The following is a 23,275-nucleotide window of genomic DNA, read 5'->3' as shown; positions in this document are numbered from 1 at the left end:
AGGATACAGGAAGCAGAGTTTTGGATCACATCCAGTTTATGAAGAATAGAATGTGGGAGGCCAGCCAGGAATGTTTTGGAATAGTCAAGTCTAAAGGAACAAAGGAAAGAAGGTCTATTGTTCAATACTTTGTTTTCAAAAGCCACTTAACCTTCCTCTTGTGCTTTCAAATTGAACATATACCATTATTTCATTCTGACTGACAGTCCAGCCCAGTTTATTGCAGAAAATTTATTTTTCATCCCATCGAAATTTGTCTTAGTTAATTTTAAAACCTTGGTTTGTGACTCCCCCTTAAACCGAATATAAAATTCAGTTATATAATGGTCACTATTTGCAAGGTGCTCCCTTACCAGATTGTTAACTAATTCAGGTTCATTACTCATCAGTCATGACCTTATTGAATGGCAGAGAAAGCTCGAGGTGCCAAATGGCCTACTTCTGCTCTTAATTCGTATGTATGTATTGCCTTCACTACTTCAGCTTCTCCCAATCTGTGAAAATTAAAATCTCCCTTTATAACCACACAGTTTTTGCTACATGCTTCCCTGATATCTGTATTAATACATCCCTCACTATATCACTGCTATTGGGAGGTCTGCAAAATATTCCTTTACTATTTTCTAACTCTACCTATAGTGTTTCCACAGCTCAATCACCTTACTGAAATCTCTCCTTGTGTCTTTTATTATTACCTTCCCAATTTCCCCCATCCTTCCCAAAGATCCCACACCTGGAATGTTTAGCTCCCAATCATGTCAGGCCTCTGAAACGGCTACTACATCATAGCCTTCAGGCTGAATTTGTGCTTCTAACTCACTAGTTTTTCGTGTTCTTTTATGTCAATTCGTGTACCTGGGTCATTGTTCCCTCCCCTCCCAGAGGTCCTACTGGTCCCATTTCTCACACTTTTTGACTTAGTGTGAATTTTTGCTTCCCTGTAAGTAGGAGACGACTGCTATATCACAGCAGGTGAAGTGACTTAAGCAAAACACTCGTTCAGATTTCATTAGCGAAGTGAATCGTTTAGAATAATTTTAATCTTTATGTAGTGTAATCATTGACACCACAAGGGGGCATAAAGACATCATGCTAATAGAATATTCCCTGTTTCTCAGCTAAATGCTACAGATTTCTCGCTTTTTTTTTAACCTCAATATTTTACTTTCAGGTTTTAATTACTGCATCAGTGATGTGCCAAACCATTATAAATCAAAATTACAGAACAATTCTAATTACATTTTAATAACATATTCAGATTAGATATCATATCAAACTCCAGGATGGAAGAATAAAATTATATCTCCAGTATGCCAACAGGATTGATTTTCTTTTTTTTTGTTGCTGATGTTTTGACATAAGCCAAACAATTCAATTCATCTGTACAAGAAGATAATATGTGTGCCATGTAGCTATGCAGCAAATGGCTGCCATATTGGTCTACGTACCCAAACGCTTCTGCGTTTCAAAGTAATTTTCTGGAAGTTGAAGGTTTTGGGATGTTTTCGGAGAGAAAGAATTTAGCGCTCTTCTGTCTTTGATTCAATATTTAGAAGAAAGAACTTGCATTTATATAGCACCTTTCATGACTTCAGGTCACCCCAAAGCGCCTTGCAGCCAAAGGAGTACTTCTGACATGTAGGCATTGCTGTAATGTAGGAACTGTTGTAATGCAGACTCCTACAAACAGCAATGCAGTGTAGTTGGAAGGATAAATATTGCCCAGGACACTGGTGAGAACTCCCTGCCTCTTCTAGTTGGGGAATACATCAACACAATCACCCAAAGGCCAGATTCCTTGGACATCTCATAAACAAGATAATTCTAATTTTGGTGTCAAAACAAGAGACATGGGCTTTTATTTTTAAATGATGCAACATTTTTTGCATCAGGTACGGATCCAAAGTTTCAGTGACATACACCGCACCATTGGCAAAATATGACCCCAAAATTCATCACTGAGCTGCTTGTGGGTTCTTTATATATAAATGACTTGGATGAAAGGACTGAAGGTATGGTTGCTAAATTTACTGATGGTAGGAAAGTAAGTTGTGAGGAGGAAATAAGGAGGCTACAAAGGGAATAGATAGGTTAAGGGGGCAAAGATCTGGCAAAGGGAGTATAATGTGGGAAAATGTGAAATTATCCATTTTGGCAGGAAGAATAATAAAAAAAGCATATTATCTAAATGGTGAGAGATTGCAGAGCTCTGAGACACTCAGGGATCTGTGTGTCCTAGTGCATGAATCACAAAAGGGTAGTATGCAGCTACAGCACGTAATTAGGAAAGCTAACAGAATATTATCATTTATTGTGAAAGGAAATTGAATACAAATGTAGGGAGGTTATGCTTCAATTATGCAGGACATTAGTGAGACCACATCTGGAGTACTGTGTACTGTATTGGTCTCTTTATTTAAAGGAAGGATGTAAATGCATTGGAGGCAGTTCAGAGAAGGTTTAGTAGACTAATATCTGGAATGGGCGGGTTGTCTTATGAGGAAAGATTGGACAGGCTAGGCTTGTATCTGCTGGAGTTTAGAAGAGTAAGAGGCGACTTGATTGAAACATATAAGATCCTGAGGGGTCTTGACAGGGTGGATGTGGAAAGGATGTTTCATCTTGTGGGAGAATCTAGAACTAGGGGTCACTGTTCAAAAATAAGGGGTCGCCCATATAAGAGATGAGGAGAAATTATTTCTCAGAGGATTGAGAGCCTTTGGAACTCTCTTCCTCAAAAGGCAGTGGAAGCAGAGTCTTTGAATATTTTTAAGGCAGAGATAGATAAATTCTTAATAAGTAAGAGGGTGAGAGGTTATTGGGGGTAGGTGGGAATGTGGAGTTGAGGTCCGATCAGATCAGCCATGATCTAACTGAATGGCAGAGAAGCCTCGAGCGGTCGAGTGGCCTACGCCTGCTCCTAATTCGTACATTCATTTGTTCTCCACTCCAGAAATGGTTTAACCATGTATTCAGTGCTCCTTTAAACGTATTCACTGTATTATCATTTCAATAGCAGTGCAACCTTTCTTTTCCCTCACAGGGAGTGAGCGAGGGGGTCAGAACTGCAGCACTGCAAGTGACTTGAGTCACTCTAAGGAGGTTTCAGCAGCGTTATATAAATTCTAATGCATGTGCAAGGTCAGCATTAAACCACCAATTTAAAAGCAAAATGAAAAAGGAGTTCTTGAACAAATGAAGAAGTGGTCAGGTGGATGGTAAGCCCTGATGTGTTTCACTGCTTGCGAGGAGCTCCTGGAACTTAAAAGGCCAACCAGCAAAGGCTCGAGCCCTCATGCTGGCTGACAGACAACCAACTAGTTACTAGTACAAAAGCAAGAAGGTTATGTCAAATCATTACAAATCACTTGTTAGGCCCCAGGTGGAATACTGTGTCCAGTTCTGGGTACCACACTTTAGGAAGGATGTTAAGGCCTTTGACAGGGTGCAGTAGAGATTTACGAGAATGATATCAGGGATGAAAGACTTCAGTTATATGGTGACTGGAGAAGTTAGGATTGTTTTCTTACAGTGGAGACGGTTAAGTGGAACTTTAATTGAGGTTATTGAAAATCATAAAGGGTTTTGACAGATTAAATAAGGAGACATTGTTTCCACCATCAGGATGGTTAGTATCCAGAAGACACAGAGGTAAAGTAATTGACAACAGAGCCAGAAATGAGATGAAGAGACTTTATTATTTTTGCACGGTGAGTTTTTACGATTTGGAATGCACTGCTCAATAGGGTGGTGGAAGTAGATTTAATAATAACTTCCAAAATACCTGAATGGGAGAAAACTGCAGGATTAAGGGGAAAAAACAAGGGCGTGGAATGAATTGGACAGTTCTTACAAAGAGCCAGCACAAGCACAATGGGCCGAATGGCCTCTTTCAGCGCAATATGATTTTACCTGCCCCATCAACTTTTCTTATTCTTCTTGTTTGGTGCCAATTTTTGTTTGATAACACCCCCGTGAAGCACTATATAAATGCAAATTCCTATTATTGCATCCAGCTTGTGAAATCCACGTAGTGGCTTTGATGTTTCAAGTGCAATATTTTCTTCGACAAGTACAGTCCTCTTGACCAGCAGCTATTTCACTCTCACCACTGAATTCTAATGGGCTTGAGCTCAATGGAGGATGCCAAACAACGGACAAGTTTGGTTATTTATAAAACTAAACAGAAGCTCAAATCAAATCCTTGAATGGTTTACAAAGCATCTGTCCAATTAGCGATTGCCAACAGAATCACAGCAACTTCCCCGCACTCTGCTAAACAGAACTGGAGGAGCCCCAAGAAAACATCTGCCATATCTAAAGACAATTACTAAATAACACTCGGGATTTCTTCACAGCTTTTGCCATCATACCAAAAATTTAGTTTAATGCTGGCTACTCACGGGGGAAATCTGAATACTGCATCTTAGCCGGCACAGGCTCGATGGGCCGAATGGCCTCCCTCTGTACTGTATGATTCTGTGATCTTAGTTTCTGTGTATTGCGCGGGCACTTAAAACTTTTCGTGGGGCTGACTGGAAGTGAATGGTCAGGTTTGGCCAATCGTACTGCAGATGAGAAGTGAAAACCTGAGGCTGGATTTTCGTTATGGAGGTGGGAAACAGGAACTGGATCTGGATCTGAAACCCGCCTAGTCTGGAAAGCTGATTCAAACTGCAATTTTAGAGTGGAAAAGCCTCAATTGGTATGGAGACAGGTTTCCTCTTCGAGTCAGGAGCAGATTGCCACAGTAGAAGTGTGCTGGGCCCATGATCCAGAGGTCAATGGATCAAACCATTCTCCGCGACAGTAAGATCAACTTTCTACAAACAGACTCGAGAAGCTAAATGGCCTACTCCCTGTTACTACACCCATTGTCAAGCAGGTCCCCACCTGCCAAGAATGAGGCACACATTGTTTCACCACATGAACATTAAAACTTAAAATTGCTGCTGGGAAGGAAAGAGGGCCTATCACAAGGAATTGCCAGGCCCCTCGCCGGAAAGACCTTTTCTGCATACTGGCAGACAGTGTTGGAACAAAGGACCCAGTCCCTGCTTTCCCAGTACACAGAAGACCTGGTCAGACCAGTTTAGTCACATGACCAACTGGCAGTTAGAGTTTTTTAAATTTAAACTTGCCACAGAGTTTTAAAAACTGAGAAAAGCTCTATGCTCCTGGACTGAGAACATCTCTCGCCTGTCTCCTCCCATCTCTTTCCCACAGTACTGAAGACCCATTGAAGACACGTGAACCCCAAGAGAGAAAGTCTCCTATAGGTTTAAGAATAGTGGGCCCCAAAAAATAGCAAGCCTACCTACATGCAAGGACTACAGTGAGCTTGAAGAACAGTAACAAGAAACTCTTCAGATATTGCCTCAAACCTCTTTTTTCTTCTGCTCTTTTCTGTCTCTACTTGCATGTGCGCATCACTTATGCATGATAGCATGGGGTGCGGCATGTATCCGTAGACGTTAACTGAATTAGAGTTTAAGTTTAAGGTTTAATAAATTTCACTTTTCTTTAAACCAAAGAAAGCCTGTTTATGCTAAATTTCTGTGCCTTATAATTGGAAAGCGGTCAATAAGGATTCACCAAGGGGGAGCTGAATGATTAGATTAGATTAGATTAGAGATACAGCACTGAAACAGGCCCTTCGGCCCACCGAGTCTGTGCCGAACATCAACCACCCATTTATACTAATCCTACACTAATCCCATATTCCTACCAAACATCCCCACCTGTCCCTATATTTCCCTACCACCTACCTATACTAGTGACAATTTATAATGGCCAATTTACCTATCAACCTGCAAGTCTTTTGGCTTGTGGGAGGAAACCGGAGCACCCGGAGAAAACCCACGCAGACACAGGGAGAACTTGCAAACTCCACACAGGCAGTACCCGGAATCGAACCCGGGTCCCTGGAGCTGTGAGGCTGCAGTGCTAACCACTGCACCACTGCTTCTCTCTCACCCCTCCTGGGTTTTTATTTCCCTCAAAGCTGCCACAATTGTTTCTTCCTCACACACAGATATCAGAGGGCAGCAGGAGTTTGAGCTCACAGTTGGTTTCTCTCCTCTCCACCAGTGTTCCCGTCACTTCTGGACCTATCAGGTGAAGCTCAGCATTAGTCCTCGGGGCAGTCCCAGGAAGGGCACTCCAAAACTGCGGGTATGGAAGCAGAGGGCCTTCACACAATCTCCTCTCCCTCCAACTTGGTCCCAAACACCTACCTCTCGCCACTTCGGATGCTGCAATGCTGCCTCAGTTTTCCTGGGGGTCCACTGGCAGGCTTCCACTTGCTGGTGGGGATGCCATCAGGAGCCCACCATGAATATATAATCACCACCAAACCCCCAACTGTCCAGGAAAATGGGCTAAAGAGGCGACAGTGTTCAAGCGCCAGTGACAGTCCCATCCCTCCCGCACCCTGTGGGAGTGGGATCAGGCAGGACTAGACCCACAATTTAAAGATCTGCTTCATCTGTATCCCTTCATGTGTGGTCAAGTGTTCAATTAAAATATGGCCTATAGCTGTGGCAATCCATTTTCCTAAGAGCCAACTCCACTTCAGTGATTTATGTGAATGGGAATTGAAAATCCAAAAGCAGCCTTCGATACTTGGTCCTTTTTAGCAGCTGCCTGGGTGCAGTTTGTTGGACGTAGGTTCAAGCTCATAAGGCACTCTCATCTCTGAGTTGGAAGGTTATGGGTTTAGTCCTGCTCCAGAGATGTGAGCCAAAATCTATGCTGATACTCCAGTGCGGTACTTAGAGAGTGCTGTATTGTTGGAGGTACTGTTTTGGATGAAGTGTTAAACCCCTCAGGTGGATGTAAAAGATCCCACAGTACCACTCAAAGAAGAGCAGGAGAGTTCTTCACACTGTCCTGGCCAATATTTATCCCTCAAGCAACATCACAAAAACAGCTTACCTGGTCGTTATCGCAGTGCTGTTTGTAGGACCTTGCTATGCTCAAATTAGTTGCCACATTTCCTATACTACAAAGTTGACTACTCTTCGATAGTACTTTAACTGGCTGTGGAGCACTTTGGGATATCCTTGAGTCGAATGGCGATGTATAAATGCACATTCTATCTTCTATCTAAACTCCTATTCAGCAGCATGCTTGATCACGGCCTGGGTGCAATTCCGTGGAAATAGGTTCGAGCCAATGGTTCCCCCAGACTGAGTTATTGAGAAAAGCCCAACAGGAGACTAGGGAGCTTCTCCAGAAGAAAAGGAGGACAACAAAGTCTTCAGGCACTTCAATATTCCACAAGACAACATGTTGCCGGATGTAGAACTGCTGGGATTCAATGGAACTGGGAGAATCCCATTTTATTGAGTCTTCCAAGGCCACTGATCTTGGTGTGACCCAAAGCTTTTAAAAGACTTGCATTTATATAGCACCTTTCACATCCTCAGGATGTCCCAATGGAGTACTTCTGAAGTGTAGTCACTGTTGAAATGTAGAGAACGGAGCAGCCAAGTTTTGCACAGCAAGCTCCCACAAACAGCAAAGTGATAATGGCCAGTTAATCAGTTTTGATATTCAGCTGGAGTAGAGCCACGTGAGACCACCCCCTCAATCACCCCCACCCCAACTCCTAGGAGTAACTGCTACTGGTGGGTCTCGCTAGAGATGTAAAAGCACCTACTTCCATCTCCAAATAGTTCCCAGGCAATTAAGGATCCAGTTAGAATGTGTGGCACCAGGAATAGTTGATCTGCACACAAGAGTTGAATATTCTCACTGTGCATAACAGCAACAGTTTCACAGCACTTTGTGTTCATTATTTAAAAAAAAAGACTTTTCCCCCACAGCAATCAGCAGTTAACGCCCAGATTTACAACCTTTTCAGAAATACTCATTCCATCACTCTGAATTTTCTCTCCAGTTTCTCTATGGACTGTGCCAACTGTTGCAAAACAAACTCAAATGCCAGCAAAAAAAAAAACACAGAGCACAAAACCCACAGAAGGCTTTTTGTTTTTTGCACTGAGGAAGTGAAGATGTTAAACTGCAGTGAAAAATTTCTCTTCTCTTAAACCAGTGCTTGAACATCAAGTTGATGTCAAGTGGTGTGTGTCTGTGTGTGTGGAGGGCCACAGGGGTGCAGCTAGTTCCTTATAACTTAGACCTTAACAGCAGTACTCTGCAGATTAAACCACTGCACACTGAAGGGCAGCCTTTAATAACGGATGACCCTGATAACTCACCCAGCTCGCACTTGAGGTTCCACTCGCCCCAGAGACTTTGCCTTGAATGACCTACTAAATCGTGGAGAGAGTGGCCAAGGAGTAATGGTCAACACAGTGAATTCCACTCTGCTTAGAATCAAAACCTTCAGTCAAATCGCTGACAGATCGGAATTTAGAATAGGTCCCATAGCTTATAGCGGATGTATGCCGTGCAAGCTCGATATTCCCGCTTTATGCGATGCCCAGTATGGTGTGCTAACGCCGTTACAATGATCAACCAGAACATTACAGATCACCAAAAACAAGAGTACACACCACGCAACTCACTTTAGTTAAATGGCAGGGTGTACTTGGTACAAATTGTAACCCCACACCACTTGGGGGGATTAGAAGGGTTTAAGCAAAGGTATTTTGAAGACTAATGGAATTATTTCTTCTTGCATTCAGTGCACATCAACAAGATGTGAACTAATGAACAAGCCCAGCTCTTTCTACCCAAAAATAAACAGAGCACTTAAGATAAAGCACACAGCAACTTTAAAATTGACATTAATGTAAATGGATAATGGTTACTGCTTTGTGACTGACATAGGCAACTGCTCATTTTAAATGTGTTAAGTCGTAAGGAGTGTATTGGTAGTACACCCAGCGAGGGAGGAAAATGCTCCAAAACCTGATGAAACTACAAGATAACAAAAACACAGTAAATGCTGAAAATAAAGAGTGGGTTTATCATCATCACCATATGAAAGGGAAAAAGAGCTAACATTTCGAATTCTCACCCTCCCATCTATTAAATTGGGAGATGAGTGTAAATTGGGCAAGAGATGCAGGGGAAATGCGAGGAAGAACTTTTTAATGCAGCGAGTGGTAATGATCTGGAACGCGCTGCCCATGAGGGCGGTGAAAGCGGAGACGATCAGTGATCGAGCAGGGGAACTGGACTGACTGGATTGCTCTACAGAGAGCTGGCATTGGCTTGAGGGGCCAAATGGCCACCTTCTGACTCTAAATAAATTCACAACTGCTTTCTGCATCTGTATGCTTCTAGTTCAAGAATGAAAGCAGCATTGATTGGTTCCTGTTCCAGGAAAAAGAACTATTGCGCAAACAAATGAGCAATTGAGAAATGGTGACCACAACATGATTATTATCGTCTCTTTCTACGTGGAGCCCAAAGAGTCTAAAGTCAGGAAGGCTAGACTTGAAAAGGATAATGTTCAGTGAGATTAGGGCGGGCTCTGGCTCAAACTAACTGGGTAAAAAAACTTAGCAAATAAGCCAGCGAGAAATCTTAAAAGGACAAGAGGAGTAGAAGGATATTTATAGTTCCTAAAAGGTGAAATGAAAGTGCTTCAAAGAATAGAGTTTTGTGGCAGAGAGAGAGAGAGAGAGAGAGTGTTAACTTTCAGCAATGTGAAAGTAAGCAACATTGGATCAGCCGCCAGTTCTACTGCAAGAGGGTCGGAGTACAAGAATAAGGAAGTCTTGCTGCAACTGTACAGGGCTTTGGTTATGCCACATCTGGAGTACAGTGTACAGTTTTGGTCTCCATACTTAAGGAAGGATATAATTGCCTGGGATGACAGGGTTGTCCAATGAGTAGAATGGGCCTATACCCTCTGGAGTTTAGAAGAATGAGAGATGATCTCATTGAAACATAATATTCTGGGAGGGCTTGACAGGGTAGATGCAAACAGGCTGTCCCTCTTGCTGGCAAGTCCAGAATGAGGGGGAACGGTCTCAGGATAAGGGGGCAGCCATTTTGGAGTGAGGTGAGGAAAAATTTCTTCACTCAGTGTCTTTGGAATTCTCTTACCCAGACAGCTGTGGACACTCAAACATCGAGTATATTGAAGGCCGAGATCAACAGACTTTTGGACTTGAAGGGTATCAAGGGACAAGGGTGCTGGGCAGGAAAGAGGAATTGTGGGCAAGGACCAGTTATGATCTTATTAAATGGCAGAGCAGTCTTGAGGGACCACATGACCTATTCCTACTCCTATTTCTTATGTTCATAAATATCTCTTACGATTTTGATTTCCATTGAAACTAGAAATATCATAATAAAATGGTCATTGGAGCATGGTAGGGGAGGTGACTGAAGTAGAGATCATTGCATTTTTTTTTTAAAAAGAGGTACTGTGGATAAATATTGAAACATAGGCCAGAATTTTACACCCCTACCGGGAGCAGGCTGGAGGTCGGGAGGGGGTTGAGGAAATAGGACAGGGCATAAAATCGAGTGGGAGGCAGGGGGCATTGTTCCTATTGCCCACCTGCCCTAGGCCAATTGAGGCCCTTAAGTGGCCAATTAGTTGCCATTTAAGGGCCTCCTCCCATCGCTACACGTATATTATCAGCAGCAGCCAGGCACATCGCCAGCTGAGGAGGCCACCCAGTAGTACCTGGTGGCCTCCTTGTGGGCTGGGGTTGGGGCATTCCTGATCGGCCACGTGCCCCACGGAGGGTCCCCCCAGCAGCACAAGCCCCTCCCTTCCTCTGATGGATCCCCTCCCCCACCCAACCCGTTTTGCCAGGGCCCAGCCGATTGTCCCCGGCCAGGCCCCACACAGTTACCTGCACTCCAGGGCCTGCTCCATCTTGCTGGTCCTGAATGGGTGCAGGCCCAGCAGTGCTCCCTCCGATTGGCCAGAAGGTCTTGGAGGCAGGACGTCCTGCCTTACTAGGGCGGAAGTCCTGACCGAGGCCAATTAAGGATCTGGGCCATGTAAAATCATTGCGTGGCTTCCAGGCCCAGCGGAGGTGGGCTCACCCTCAACTTTTCAGTTGATGGGCAGGGCCTCTGCCACAACGTAAAATTCTGGCCAAAGTAAGACACAGGGTTATGGGGGATTCAGCAGGTCAGTGGGATTAGATTTGCAATGCTCTAGCACAAACATGATGAGCCAAATGGCCTCCTATCTGTGCAATAAACTTCTGTTGTTCTCAAAGTGAATTCCCCCGCACAGCTGAACAGGGTGGAAAGGTCAATATGAATCGGGAGTGAGTTAGGGGATCACTATCACAAAATAGAAGTTAATAGCTCATTAATTGCCTTTTTATGATTGGTGTTTGCACAGCTAGATCTTGACTTTTCGTTGTTGTTCTCGTTTGTTCTTTTTACTCTCATAAATTAGTGGTTTTCAAACCTTTCAGTCTGGGGGAACTCCCTGGTGCTAACTTCTCAAAGATAACATCAGCTATCCAAAAGAAAACAATGCAGTCATTGCCGAACAGTTTTTTTCTCTACATAAGACAACATGAATTAGGTGCTATGCATTGGAGTGTCAGCTGTGGCTCAGTGGCTCTCACTCTCGCCTCCGAGTCATACATTTGTGGGTTCAAGACCTACTCCAGAGACTTCATCACAAAAGCTAGGTTGACACTTCAATGGAGTGCTGCACTATTGGAGGTGTCTTCCTTCAAATGAGATGTTGAATTGAGGCCCCGTCTCAGGTGCCTCAACCAATATTAGTTCAATATCAACCAAAATCAGATAATCTGGTCATTACCAGTGGAATCTCACTGCGCATAAATTGGCTGTAAAACACTTTGGAATGCCAAGAAGTTATGAAGGGCATTATTTAAATGCAAGTTCATTCTTTTCTCTGCTCATAAATCTATAATACACTGCCCGGCCATTGTGTTACAGATTCATGGGGCACTGCCCAAACGTCACTGCGTTACAGTTTCATGGGGCAGTACAATACATAATCATATTTGATGACCGTTAGAGAAAAGAAATTTAATTTCTGGACCTGGATTAAGGTGGTATAAAATGAACAGACTGATACTGACCCCATCCTTCTAGAAATGGCTACTGCAGATTGCTATTTTTCATGCATCTTCCATAAGTATTCTCAAGTTACTGCACAGCATTTTGGGAATACCCTGCTTGGTAACTGAGGCAGTCCACTGCTATTAAAACATTGAAGCATTCAGATCTATATGGAAAGGGGTCTGGCAACTGAACTGGAGTCAGAGCAAACAGCGCACATGCTAGGGACCTTATACTATATTTCTTTTCCCAATATTCCTGTTGATTGTTCCTCATTGGATTCATCCATGGTATGACTCAAAATTCGGAAATGTGGTTAACAGTGAGGAGGATAATAACAGACTTTAGGAGGGCGTAAGACAAGACGGGTGAAAAAGGGCGGACGCATGTCAGATGAATTTTAATGCTGAGAAGTGTGAAGTGATACATTTTGGTAGGAAGAATGAGGAGAGGCAAAGAGGCAAATATAAACGAAATCATACAATTTTAAAGGGGATGTAGGAAGAGAGACCTGCGGTTTACCTACACATACAAAAGTGGCAGGACATTTTGAAAAGACTATATAAAAATAAGCACACAGGATCCATGATTTTTAAAATGGGGGCATAGAGCATAAAATCAAAGGAGCTATGTTAAACCTTTATAAATCAATGGTTAGGCCTCAGCTGGGGTTTTTTGGCCAATTCTATGCACAACATTTTAAGGCCTTGGAGAGGGTGCAGAGAAGATTGACTGGAATGGTACCAGAGATGAGGAATTTCAGTAACGTGGAGAGACTTGAAAAGCTGGGATTGTTCCTCCTTAGAACAGAATTTTTTTGGGGAAGGTTGTTGTGACGTATGAAGAGATTTAATAGGTTAATGCCACATTTATTGCCCAACCCTAGTTGCCCTGAAAGCAGTAAGAGCCAACCACATAATGTTGGACTGGAGTCACATTTAGGCCACACTGGATAGAGGTGATGGGCTCCCTTCCCTGAAGGAAATGAGTGAACCAGTTAGATTTTTAAAACAATCTGGCAGCAGTGGTGCTCATTTTAACTGGTGTCAGCCCACAGCCTACCAGATTTAGAAACCGAACATTTACAGCACAGGAGGCCATTTGACCCCATCGTGTCTGTGCTAGCCAATAAAAAGCAATATAGCCTAATCCCACTTTCCAGCTCTTGGTCAATAGACTTTTAGGTTATGGAACTTCAAGTGTATATCCAAGTATTTTTTTAAATGTTACGAGGGTTCCTGCCTCTACCACCCTTTCAGCTAGTGAGTTCCAGATCCCCACCACCCTCTGGGTGAAAACATTTCTTCTCAACTCCCCTCTAATCCAATTACATTAAATCTTTGCCCCCTGATTACTGACCTCTCTAATGGGAAATAGGTCCTTCCCATCCATTCTATCTATGTCACTCATAACTTTATACACTTCAACTAAATCTCTCCTCAGCCTCCTCTGTTCCAAAGAAAACAATCCCAGCCTATCCAATCTGAAATTCTCCATTTCTGGCAACATCCTCAAATATTTCCTCTCTACCTTCTCTGGTGCAATCACATCCTTCCTGTAATACAGTGACCAGAACTGTATGCAGTACTCTAGCTGTGGCCTAACTCATGTTTCATACAGTTAGAGCATAATCTCTCTACTCTTATATTCAATGCCTTGACTAATAAAGGAATGTATCCCTTATGCCTTCTTAACCACCTTAGCTGCCTGTCCTGCTACTTTCAGGGATCTGTGGATATTCTCCAAAGTCTCTCTGTTCCTCTGCACTTCTTAGTATGCACCATTTATTGTTTCCTTGCTTTGCCCTCCGCAAATTACTTCAAATTCCTCAAAAAAGGACAATAAACTTGGATTTATGAATGACGGAATAAGTACTTCAGAGAACCATTTTCCCAGTTGCTCTGATAACCTTATACTGACAGGTAACGACCTCCCCCAGAATAAATGCATTAAAAGACAAGGCAGCAAGAATATTGCATACTGCAATACTACTGAAATGGTTTCAGGCTCTCACGAATGCACAGCTGCAGACCACCTACATTTAAAAAATAACACTGCTGGCAGGAGTGCCACTCTGCTTGAGACTTGTTTCAATTAAATATTCTTAATTGGTAGATTATTAGTGTTAGAGACACAACATTAACGATTCCAGTACCAATTAAGGCAAAGTGCTCCATTAAGACATTTAGCTGTCTACATTTTAGAGTTAAGCTCAGCTCTCTGAAGGTAAAAACCTACTTCTCTTGGGCTTTAAACTAGAAGTGCTTCAAAAACACGTTTCGCTGCTGCCTCCGACATGCCCATCTCAACCACGCAAACCAAAACAAGACAGAATGACGAGTCAAAATAGTGCGTCAATTTTGGCTCACTGGAATAAAAACACAGCAAATTTCTCAGAATTCCTTTCCATCCAGCAAAAACTTTGCTTTGTTCCAGGAATGAGAAACGTGCGATAACCTAGAGTTCAGGGTTAGGGTTGTCAGAACATTTAAAATAGAACTAGCCGTTAGATATTTTTCTGGCATTGTTCCTATTTTTAGGACTCAGACTTCTAAACATGGATTTTCAGATCAGGCTGTTGCGTAAATAGATCCATTGGTACACTGGCCCCCTGCCTGTATTTCCAGGCCACCTCCCAAGCATGAAAGAGAGGTTTGTTTGTGAACAGGACCTTACGAGTGAAGGCCTGCAGTGGTTCAAAAGGCAGCACATTTTTGTTGGCATACTACAAGAGGAAAAAGGGGAGCATCTTGCCACGTAGGGCTAGCAAGATGTCAAGTACCCAGAGGAGCTGCTTAGGGTGCAAGAGAGGAGGGAAATGCACCATTAAACAGCACTGGCTGCTAAAGTTTAATGACCTCACCAGGCCAGACAAGAGAGGTGTACTCACTATAAAAATAATTAAAAAGGCTAACAAAATGCTGGCCTTTATATCTGGAGATATGGTATGGTATGGCCATGGTAGATTGGGGAACTTTACTAAAAGGGTTGACGGTGGATAGGCAATGGATAATATTTAAAGAATGTGTGCATGAATTACAACAATTATTCATTCCTGTCTGGTACAAAAACAAAACTGGAAAGGTGGCTCAAACGTGGCTTACAAAAGAAATTAGGGATACTATTAGATCCAAAGAGGAAGCATATAAAACTGCCAGAAAAAGCAGCAAGTCTGAGGATTGGGAGCAGTTTAGAATTCAGCAAAGGAGGACAAAGAGGTTGATTAAGCAGGGGAAAATAGAGTATGAGAGTAAACTTGCGGGGAACATAAAAACTGACTGTAAAAGCTTCTATAAATATCTGAAGAGAAAGCGATTAGTGAAGACAAATGTAGGTCCCTTACAGTTAGAAATGGGGGAAATTATAATGGGGAACAAAGAAATGGTAGAACAATTAAACACATACTTTGGTTCTGTCTTCACAAACAAGGACACAAATAACCTCCCAGAAATGTTAGAAAACCAAGGGTCTAATGAGAGGAAGGAACTGAAGGAAATCAGTATTAGTTAAAAAAAAAATAATGCTAGGGAAATTAATGAGGTAAAAGGCTGACAAATCCCCAGGGCCCGATAATCTACATCCCAGAGTACTAAAGGAAGTGGTTCTGGAAATAGTGGATGCACTGGTGGTCATATTCCAAAATTCTGTAGACTCTGGAGCAGTTCCTACAGATTGGAGGGTGGCAAATGTAACCACACTATTTAAAAAAGGAGAGAGAGAAAAAACAGGGAATTACAGACCAGTTAGCCTTACATCAGTAATGGGGAAAATGCTAGAGTCTATTATAAAGGACGTGATAGCAGAACACCTGGAAAGCATAAACAGGATTGGACAAAGTCAGCATGGGTTTACGAAAGGGAAATCATGATTCACAAATCTACTGGACTTTTTTTGAGGATGTAACTAGTAGAATAGATAAGGGAGAACCAGTGGATGTGGTGTATTTGGATTTTCAGAAGGCTTTTGATAAGGTCCCACATAAGAGGTTAGTGTGCAAAATTAAAGCACCTGGGATTGGGATTATATACTGGCATGGATTGAGAATTGGTTGACATTCAGGAAACAGACAGCAGGAATAAACGAGTCTTTTTCTGGGTGACTAGTGGGGTCCTGCAGGGATCAGTGCTTGGGCCCCAGCTATTCATAATATATATTAATGACTTGGGTGAGGGAACTAAATGTAACATTTCCAAGTTTGCAGACGACACAAAGCTGGAGGGGAATGTGAGCTGTGAGGAGGATGCAAAGAGGTTCCTGTGTGATTTGGACAAGTTGGGTGAGTGGGCAAGTGCATGGCAGATGCAGTATAACGTGGATAAATGTGAGGTTATCCACTTTGGTTGTAAAAATAGAAAGGCAGATTATTATCTGAATGGTGATAGATTGGGAAAGGAGGAGGTGCAACGAGACCTGGGTGTCCTTGTACACCAGTTGCTGAAAGCAAGCATTCAGGTGCAGCAAGCAGTTAGGAAGGCGAATGGTATGTTGGCCTTCATTGCAAGAGGATTTGAGTACAGGAGCAAGGATATCTTACTTCAGTTATACAGGGTCTTGGTGAGACCACATCTGGAGTATTGTGTGCAGTTTTGGTGTCCTATCTGAGGAAGGATGTTCTTGTCATGGAGGGAGTGCAAAGAAGATTTACTGGGCAGATTCCTGGGACGGCAGGATTGATGTATGAGGAGAGATTGGGTCGACTAGGCCTATATTCACTAGAGTTTAGAAGAATGAGAGGGGATCTCATAGAAACCTATAAAATTCTAACAGGTTTAGACAAACTAGATGCAGGGAGCATGTTCCCAATAGCTGGGGAGACCAGAACCAGGGGTCACAGTCTCAGGATACGGGGTATGCCATTTAGAACCGAGATGAGGAGAAATTTCTTCACTCAGAGGGTGGTGAACCTGTGGAATTCTCTACCGCAGAAGGCAGTGGAGGTCAAGTCATGACATATATTCAAGAAGGAGATAGATATATTTCTTAATGCCAAAGGGATCAAGGGATATGGCGAGAAAGCAGGAACAAGGTACTGAATTAGACAGCAGCCATGATCTTTTTTGAATGGCGGAGCAGGCCCGAAGGGCCGAATGGCCTACTCCTGCTCCAACTTTCTATGTTTCTATGAGAACTAGAACACAAGGGGTTCAATGTCATGCTGCATCTATACAAAGCCCTGGTTAGACTACACCTGAAATTCTGTGTTCAGTTCTGGGCACCACATCTCAGTAAAAACATAATGGCCTTGGAAGGAGTGCAGTTTAGATTTACCAGAATGATACCTGGATTCTAAGGGCTAAATTATGGGGAAAGCATTGCATTAAGAGGTGATTTGATCGAAGTTCCCCTAATATCTTGGAAACTGATGGGGTAGATAGAGAAAAACTATTTCCATTGGTTAGTGAGTCTAGGACTCAAGGACATAGCCTAACCATTATAGACAGGCCTTTCAGGAGCAAAGTTAGGAAACACTTCTACATGCAAAGGGTGGTACGAGTTTGGAACTGTCTTTCACAAACGGCAGTTGATGCTAGTTCAATTGTTCGTTTTAAATCTGAGAATGATAGATTTTTGTTAACCAAAAGATCTGTGACAAAGGGAGGTATTTGGAGTTAGGTTACAAATCAACCATAATCTCATTGAACGGCAGAACAGGCTCAAGAGGGTAAATAGCCTACGCCTGTTCCAATGTTCCTATAACTTACTATTAACATTGCGTACTAAGAATTACTGCGCAATTATCTCCCCCTCACATTTTTTCAAAGTTCTTTGAAGGCTTACCACAAATGCCTATTAGGCAGCAGTAACTTTTCCTTTTAAATATTCCTTCCTTCCCATTCCTTAAATAAATTTCCTCCAAACAACTCCTTCCGTGACGTGCATGTACATGTAATCACATGGACTAGTGGGCTTCACAGGGACACAAGAGCATCTCTGCAAGTGCTACTAATAAATTTGGATCTGTTACTCTTCTACACTGTTGGCACGTAACAGGTGGGGCAGAACCCATACAAGAGGAGGCTGACCAAACCTACATCCTCTTCCCCATTCAAGGAGTCATCATCACAGGAGAGAAAACACTCCTGAAAGGAGCAGTGGGGGTGCGGGGTGGGCGGGGGGGGAAATGGGAACTGTAGGCCCCAACTCAGAATATACACGAGTCTTCTCCTGTGCTTCTTATCCTCACTCACTGGCACCAAAACATATAATGAAACAAACATTGTACTGCCATCTTTACTGCTGAAAGCTATAACGGAAGGGTTTCACATGGAAAGCATTCTGAAACACGCTCCTTTCTCTTTATATTAGGTGTTGATCCAGAGACTTGAGAAAGCAATCAGTTTACAGTCTACACAACCCACCATCAACCCAGGTACATTCATCACAGGAGATTTCAAATCTGAGGTACAAGAATGGACACTGGGTGATACACTGAGCAAGTTCGGGTGGTGATGGCAGAGGAAGACCTCCACATGTCTATCCTCAGCTGACAAGTTCATGGAGTAGGAGCTCAGGATGCTGTCTGATCAAAGATTGCTGCAGTCATTGAAGGCTGTATCAAGTGACTTCAACAGACTGTGCAGGTCTCTCCTACCGGTGTTGTTGCTGGGTTGAAGGATGGAATCACAACACCGCAGTTCACAATGAAGTATGCAACAACTCCAAACATACTACAAGGGAATGTTGAAACAGTAGAGACCCCAAGTCTGTTACATAGAAAAATAGAAAATAGGAGCAGGAGTAGGCCATTTGGCCCTTCGGGCCTGCTCCAATATTCATTATGATCATGGCTGATCACCCAACTCAGTAGCCTGTTTCCACTTTCGCCCCATACCCTTTGATCCCTTTAGACCCAAGAGCTATATCTAACTCCTTCTTGAAAACATGCAATGTTTTGGCCTCAACTGCTTTCTGTGGTAACGAATTCCACAGGCTCACCACTCTCTGGGTGAATAAATTTCTCCTCATCTCAGTCCTGAAAGGTTTACCCCGTATCCTTAGACTATGACCCCTGGTTCTGGACTCCCCCACCATCAGGAACATCCTTCCTACATCTAACCTGTCAAATTGTGTTAGAATTTTATAGGTTTCTATGAGATCCCCCCTCACTCTTCTGAACTCCAGCGAATATAATCCTAACCAACAATCTCTCCTCATACGTCAGTCCCACCATCCCAGGATTCAGTCTGGTAAACCTTCGCTGCACTCACTCGATAGCAAGAACATCCTTCCTCAGATATGGAGACCAAAACTGCACACAATATTCCAGATGTGGCCTCACCAAGGCCCTGTATAATTGCAGAAAGACATCCCTGCTTCTGTACTCGAATCCTCTCGCTATGAAGGCCAACATACCACTTGCCCTTTTTACCGCCTGTTGCACCTGCATGCTTACCTTCAGCGACTGGTGTATCCACATTATACTGCATCTGCCATGCATTTGCCCACTCACTCAACTTGTTCAAATTACCCTGATGTCTCTCTGCATCCTCCTCACAACTCACTCTCCCACCCAGTTTTATGTCATCTGCACATTTGAAGATATTACATTTAGTTCCCTCATCTAAATCATAGAGAGATACAGCACTGAAACAGGCCCTTTGGCCTACCGGGTCTGTGCTGACCATCAACCACCCATTTATACTAATCCTACATTAATCCCATATGCCCTACCACATCCCCAACTTCCCTCAATTCTACTACCACCTACCTATGCTAGGGGCAACTTACAATGGCCAATTTACCTATCAACGTGCAAGTCTTTGGCTGTGGGAGGAAACCGGAGCACCTGGTGGAAATCCACACAGACACAGGGAGAACTTGCAAACTCTGCACAGGCAATACCCAGAACTGAACCCGAGGCGCTGGAGCTGTGAGGCTGCGGTGCTGACCACTGCACCGCCCCAATATCATTAATGTATATGTTGCTAGGAAGATTTCATGGCTCAAACGTCTGCCATAAAGGTCCTAGGCTCCAATGCTTCTATTGTTACTCAGCAACAGTAGGATTGCCCAGTTGCAGGAACATTATTGATGGTTCTGTCTCTCTGAGGACAAGATCATCTGAATGCTCCTCCCCCATCCCATTCTGCCGACTGCACGTCAGAAAATGGCCATGCCCAGGCCATAGCCACAAAAGGGGCAAAACCAGTAAATAAGAACATAAGAAATAGGATCAGGAGTAGGCCATTCAGCCCCTCGAATCTGCCCTGCCATTCAATAAGATCATGGCTGATCTGTCCCAGGCCTCATTTCCTCTTTCGGTCCTGCTCCGCATAACCCTCGACTCCGAGATTTCAAAAATCTATCTACCTCCCCCTTAAATACATTTAGTGACCGAACCACTACAACTCTCCGAGGTACAGAATTGCAGAGATTCACCACTCGAGAAGAAATTCCTTCGCATTTTAAATGTTTGCACTTTTAAATCTGTGACCCCTTATTCTGTAACTATGTCCCCTAGTTCAAGATTCTCCCACCAGTGGAAACATATTCTCAACATCTACCCTGTCAAACCCCCTTCGAATCTTGTATGTTTCAATAAGATCACCTCTCATTCTTCTAAACTCCAATGAGTATAGGCCTAACCTGCTTAGTCGTTCTTGATAAGACGACCCGTTCATCCCAGGAATCAGTCTAGTGAACCTTTTCTGAACAGCCTCCAATGCTAGTATATCCTTCCTTATATATGGGGACCAAAACTGTACACAGCACTCCAGGTGTGGCCTCACCAATACCCTGTATGGTTGTAACAAGACTTCCCTATTTTCAAACTCTAACCCCCGAGCAATAAAGGCCAAAATTTAATTTGCCTTCCTAATTACTTGCTGCACCTGCATGCTAACTTTTTGTGTTTCATATACAAGAACACCCAGATCCCTCTGTACTGCAGTATTTTGTAGTCTTTCTCCATCTAAATAATAATCTGCCTTTTTATTCTTCCGACCAAAGTGGATGACCTCACACTTTCCCACATTGAACACCATCTGCCAAGTTTTTGCCCACTCACTTAACCTATCTATATCCCTTTGCAGAGTCTTTGTGTCCTCATCACAACATGCCTTCCCACTTATTTTTGTATCATCCACAAATTTGGATACACTACACTCTGTCCCTTCCTCCAAGTCATTAATACAGATAGTAAATAGTTGAGGCCCTAGACTAGATCCTTGTAGCACCACACTATTTACGCCTTTCCAACCTGAAAAAGACCCATTAATCCCGACTCTCTGCCTTCTGTGTGTTAGCCAATCCTCAATCCATGCCAAAACATTACTCCCAATACCCTGAGCTCTTATTTTGTGCAATAACCTTTTATGTGGCACCTTATCAAAAGCCTTCTGAAAATCCAAATATACTACATCTACCGGTTCCTATTTAACCACTCTGCTTGTTATATCCTCAAAGAACTCTAATAGGACCATCTCAGGACCCAACTCATGCAGGTGGCGTCATGTCGTAGGTAAGGGCAGGCCATTCAACCCCTCGCCCTTGTACTGCGATTCAATTAGACCGGAACAGCTGGTCTATATCTTAACTCCCTTTATCCACCTCGATTCCACCTACTACCTCAGCTCCTTTATCAACTATCTCTTTGCATATGAATCAGAACGGGCGCTAGCTAGCTGTGAGCTGGTTAACACGCTTATATTATAACCTAGTAACAGAGTGCAAGTCTTCACAAACAGGAAGTCAGGATTTTGCCCAGCTCTGCGAAACCACTAAAGCAATTGTGTGTCAGAAAATTCAGCACACTCTCTCACCTTGTGGTTTGTTTGGTCTGTCCATCAATTCTTAAGTCTACATCAAGCTATAAAAACAAATGCGCGGTATCTGTTACTTGGTTTTGCAACAATGCTCTGCTGCAAACTGTGCTATAATTTTCAGACAGGAAACAAGAGATACAGACTACACCCAGTACATTTTTGTGCAAAATGGCTCAATTCCACTCAGCTTAAAAATATGTTAATTGTCCACTTCCCATCTAAAAAGCACATTCCACTTGCTCCTTTTCTGAAATAAAAGAAAACCTGCTTATTTTCCCTTTAATATCTGTGGCATTGTATGTGTTTTGTCCACATTTGCTGTCAAGTATGGATTAAGACAAAACACCACATTCAAATTACAACATATAAAGTCTGAATTCCCAAAGTCAGCTGTATTTAAGGTCGAGTGATGATCAAATTTAGTAATGAAGTGGGGTTTTGGGAAGAGGGGAAGGATGGGATCCCCCCATACACTATTATACAAATGTCCGTGTGGGTGGAAGGAGGAAAGAGAAAAGTATGTCTGTGTACGTGTGCACGCGCAGGTGCGCGCATGTGTGTGTGTGCGGGCCAGGTGTGCAGGCGTGCGTGGGCGTGTGTGGAGGGGGGAGCCAGGTGTGTGTGCATGCACGCGTGGGGGAGCCAGGTGGGCGCGAGAGAGTGACAGAGAAAGATTTTCCAACACCTCTGGTGCTAACCATTCCCTTACCTTTTCTAGATCTGGAGAAAAACTTCATTGAGACAGGCGAGGTAGAGGTGGAGCTGCCAGAAGAATCCTTTGACGTCGAGCGGAATATACCACTGAAGCTCATTCGTCGGGGAGACCTTGGCGAAGAGTCTTGAGGAAAAGGAAAGACCGTTTTTGGAGAGCCAGGGCTTTGCTTCACCCTCACTGGAGCAGAGATTGGACTGGACGGTCGGTTATAGAAATTCCGGGAAAAGAAACCTTTGGAGGGGCTGCTGCTGGAATGGGAGCTGTCTTCTCCCTGTAGGGAGGAGCACAAATCAGGTCTCGGAGCAGAAATCATAGCATTAAATCCATTGAAGAGGAAATATTCTGAAACATTCATACTTTAACCACATATTTTTGAAGAACAATGAATTCATGAAAAGCATCAAGATGCAAAAACAAAACCTCTGCACATCCCATAAACAGATTACAGCCGATCAAGTCTTCAGTGATTTTGCATAAATCAAGAACTGCCCAACAAAAAGAAAAATTAGTCCAAATAGATAAGGTGATTGCAACAATTGTGTTGTGGCAGAATAAAATGGAGAATTTTAGTGATTGCTTAATAGACTGATATTCCTATGAAAGGTCAAGGGCTTTCTGATGCTCATTCACAACTGGATGTGGCAGCACTGCAGAGCTTAGATCTGATCCGCTGGATGTGGGATCACTTAGCCCTGTCTATTGCATGCTGCTTCTGCTGTTTGGCATACAAGTAGTCTTGTGTTGTAGCTTCACCAGGCTGAAAGTTCAGTTTTAAGTATGCCTGGTGCTGCTCCTGGCATTCCCTCCT

The 23,275-nt window shown here is 43.2% G+C and overlaps 1 protein-coding gene and 1 long non-coding RNA gene across 5 annotated transcripts in view; one reads left to right on the top strand and one right to left on the bottom strand.

Moving 5' to 3' along the window:
• LOC137350439 (uncharacterized) overlaps positions 1 to 23,040 on the top strand; it is a 54,641-nt gene extending 31,601 nt beyond the window's left edge. Inside the window, exon 2 of the long non-coding RNA XR_010969422.1 lies at positions 22,471 to 23,040. This is a non-coding gene — a long non-coding RNA (uncharacterized lncRNA). The remainder of the gene's footprint in view (positions 1 to 22,470) is intronic.
• Positions 1 to 23,275, bottom strand: part of LOC137350342 (5'-AMP-activated protein kinase subunit gamma-2) — a 510,855-nt gene that overhangs the window by 266,624 nt on the left and 220,956 nt on the right. For all 4 annotated transcript variants that reach the window (XM_068015054.1, XM_068015056.1, XM_068015052.1 and 1 more), the window contains exon 3: positions 22,462 to 22,738. In XM_068015054.1, the coding sequence (XP_067871155.1) occupies positions 22,462 to 22,738 (277 nt within the window). The remainder of the gene's footprint in view (positions 1 to 22,461; positions 22,739 to 23,275) is intronic.

The sequence above is a fragment of the Heterodontus francisci genome, chromosome 2 (genome assembly GCF_036365525.1).
Source record: "Heterodontus francisci isolate sHetFra1 chromosome 2, sHetFra1.hap1, whole genome shotgun sequence".
Taxonomy (NCBI): domain Eukaryota; kingdom Metazoa; phylum Chordata; class Chondrichthyes; order Heterodontiformes; family Heterodontidae; genus Heterodontus; species Heterodontus francisci.
Note: the sequence above shows the minus strand (reverse complement) of the source record. Positions and strands in the feature narration are given on the sequence as shown.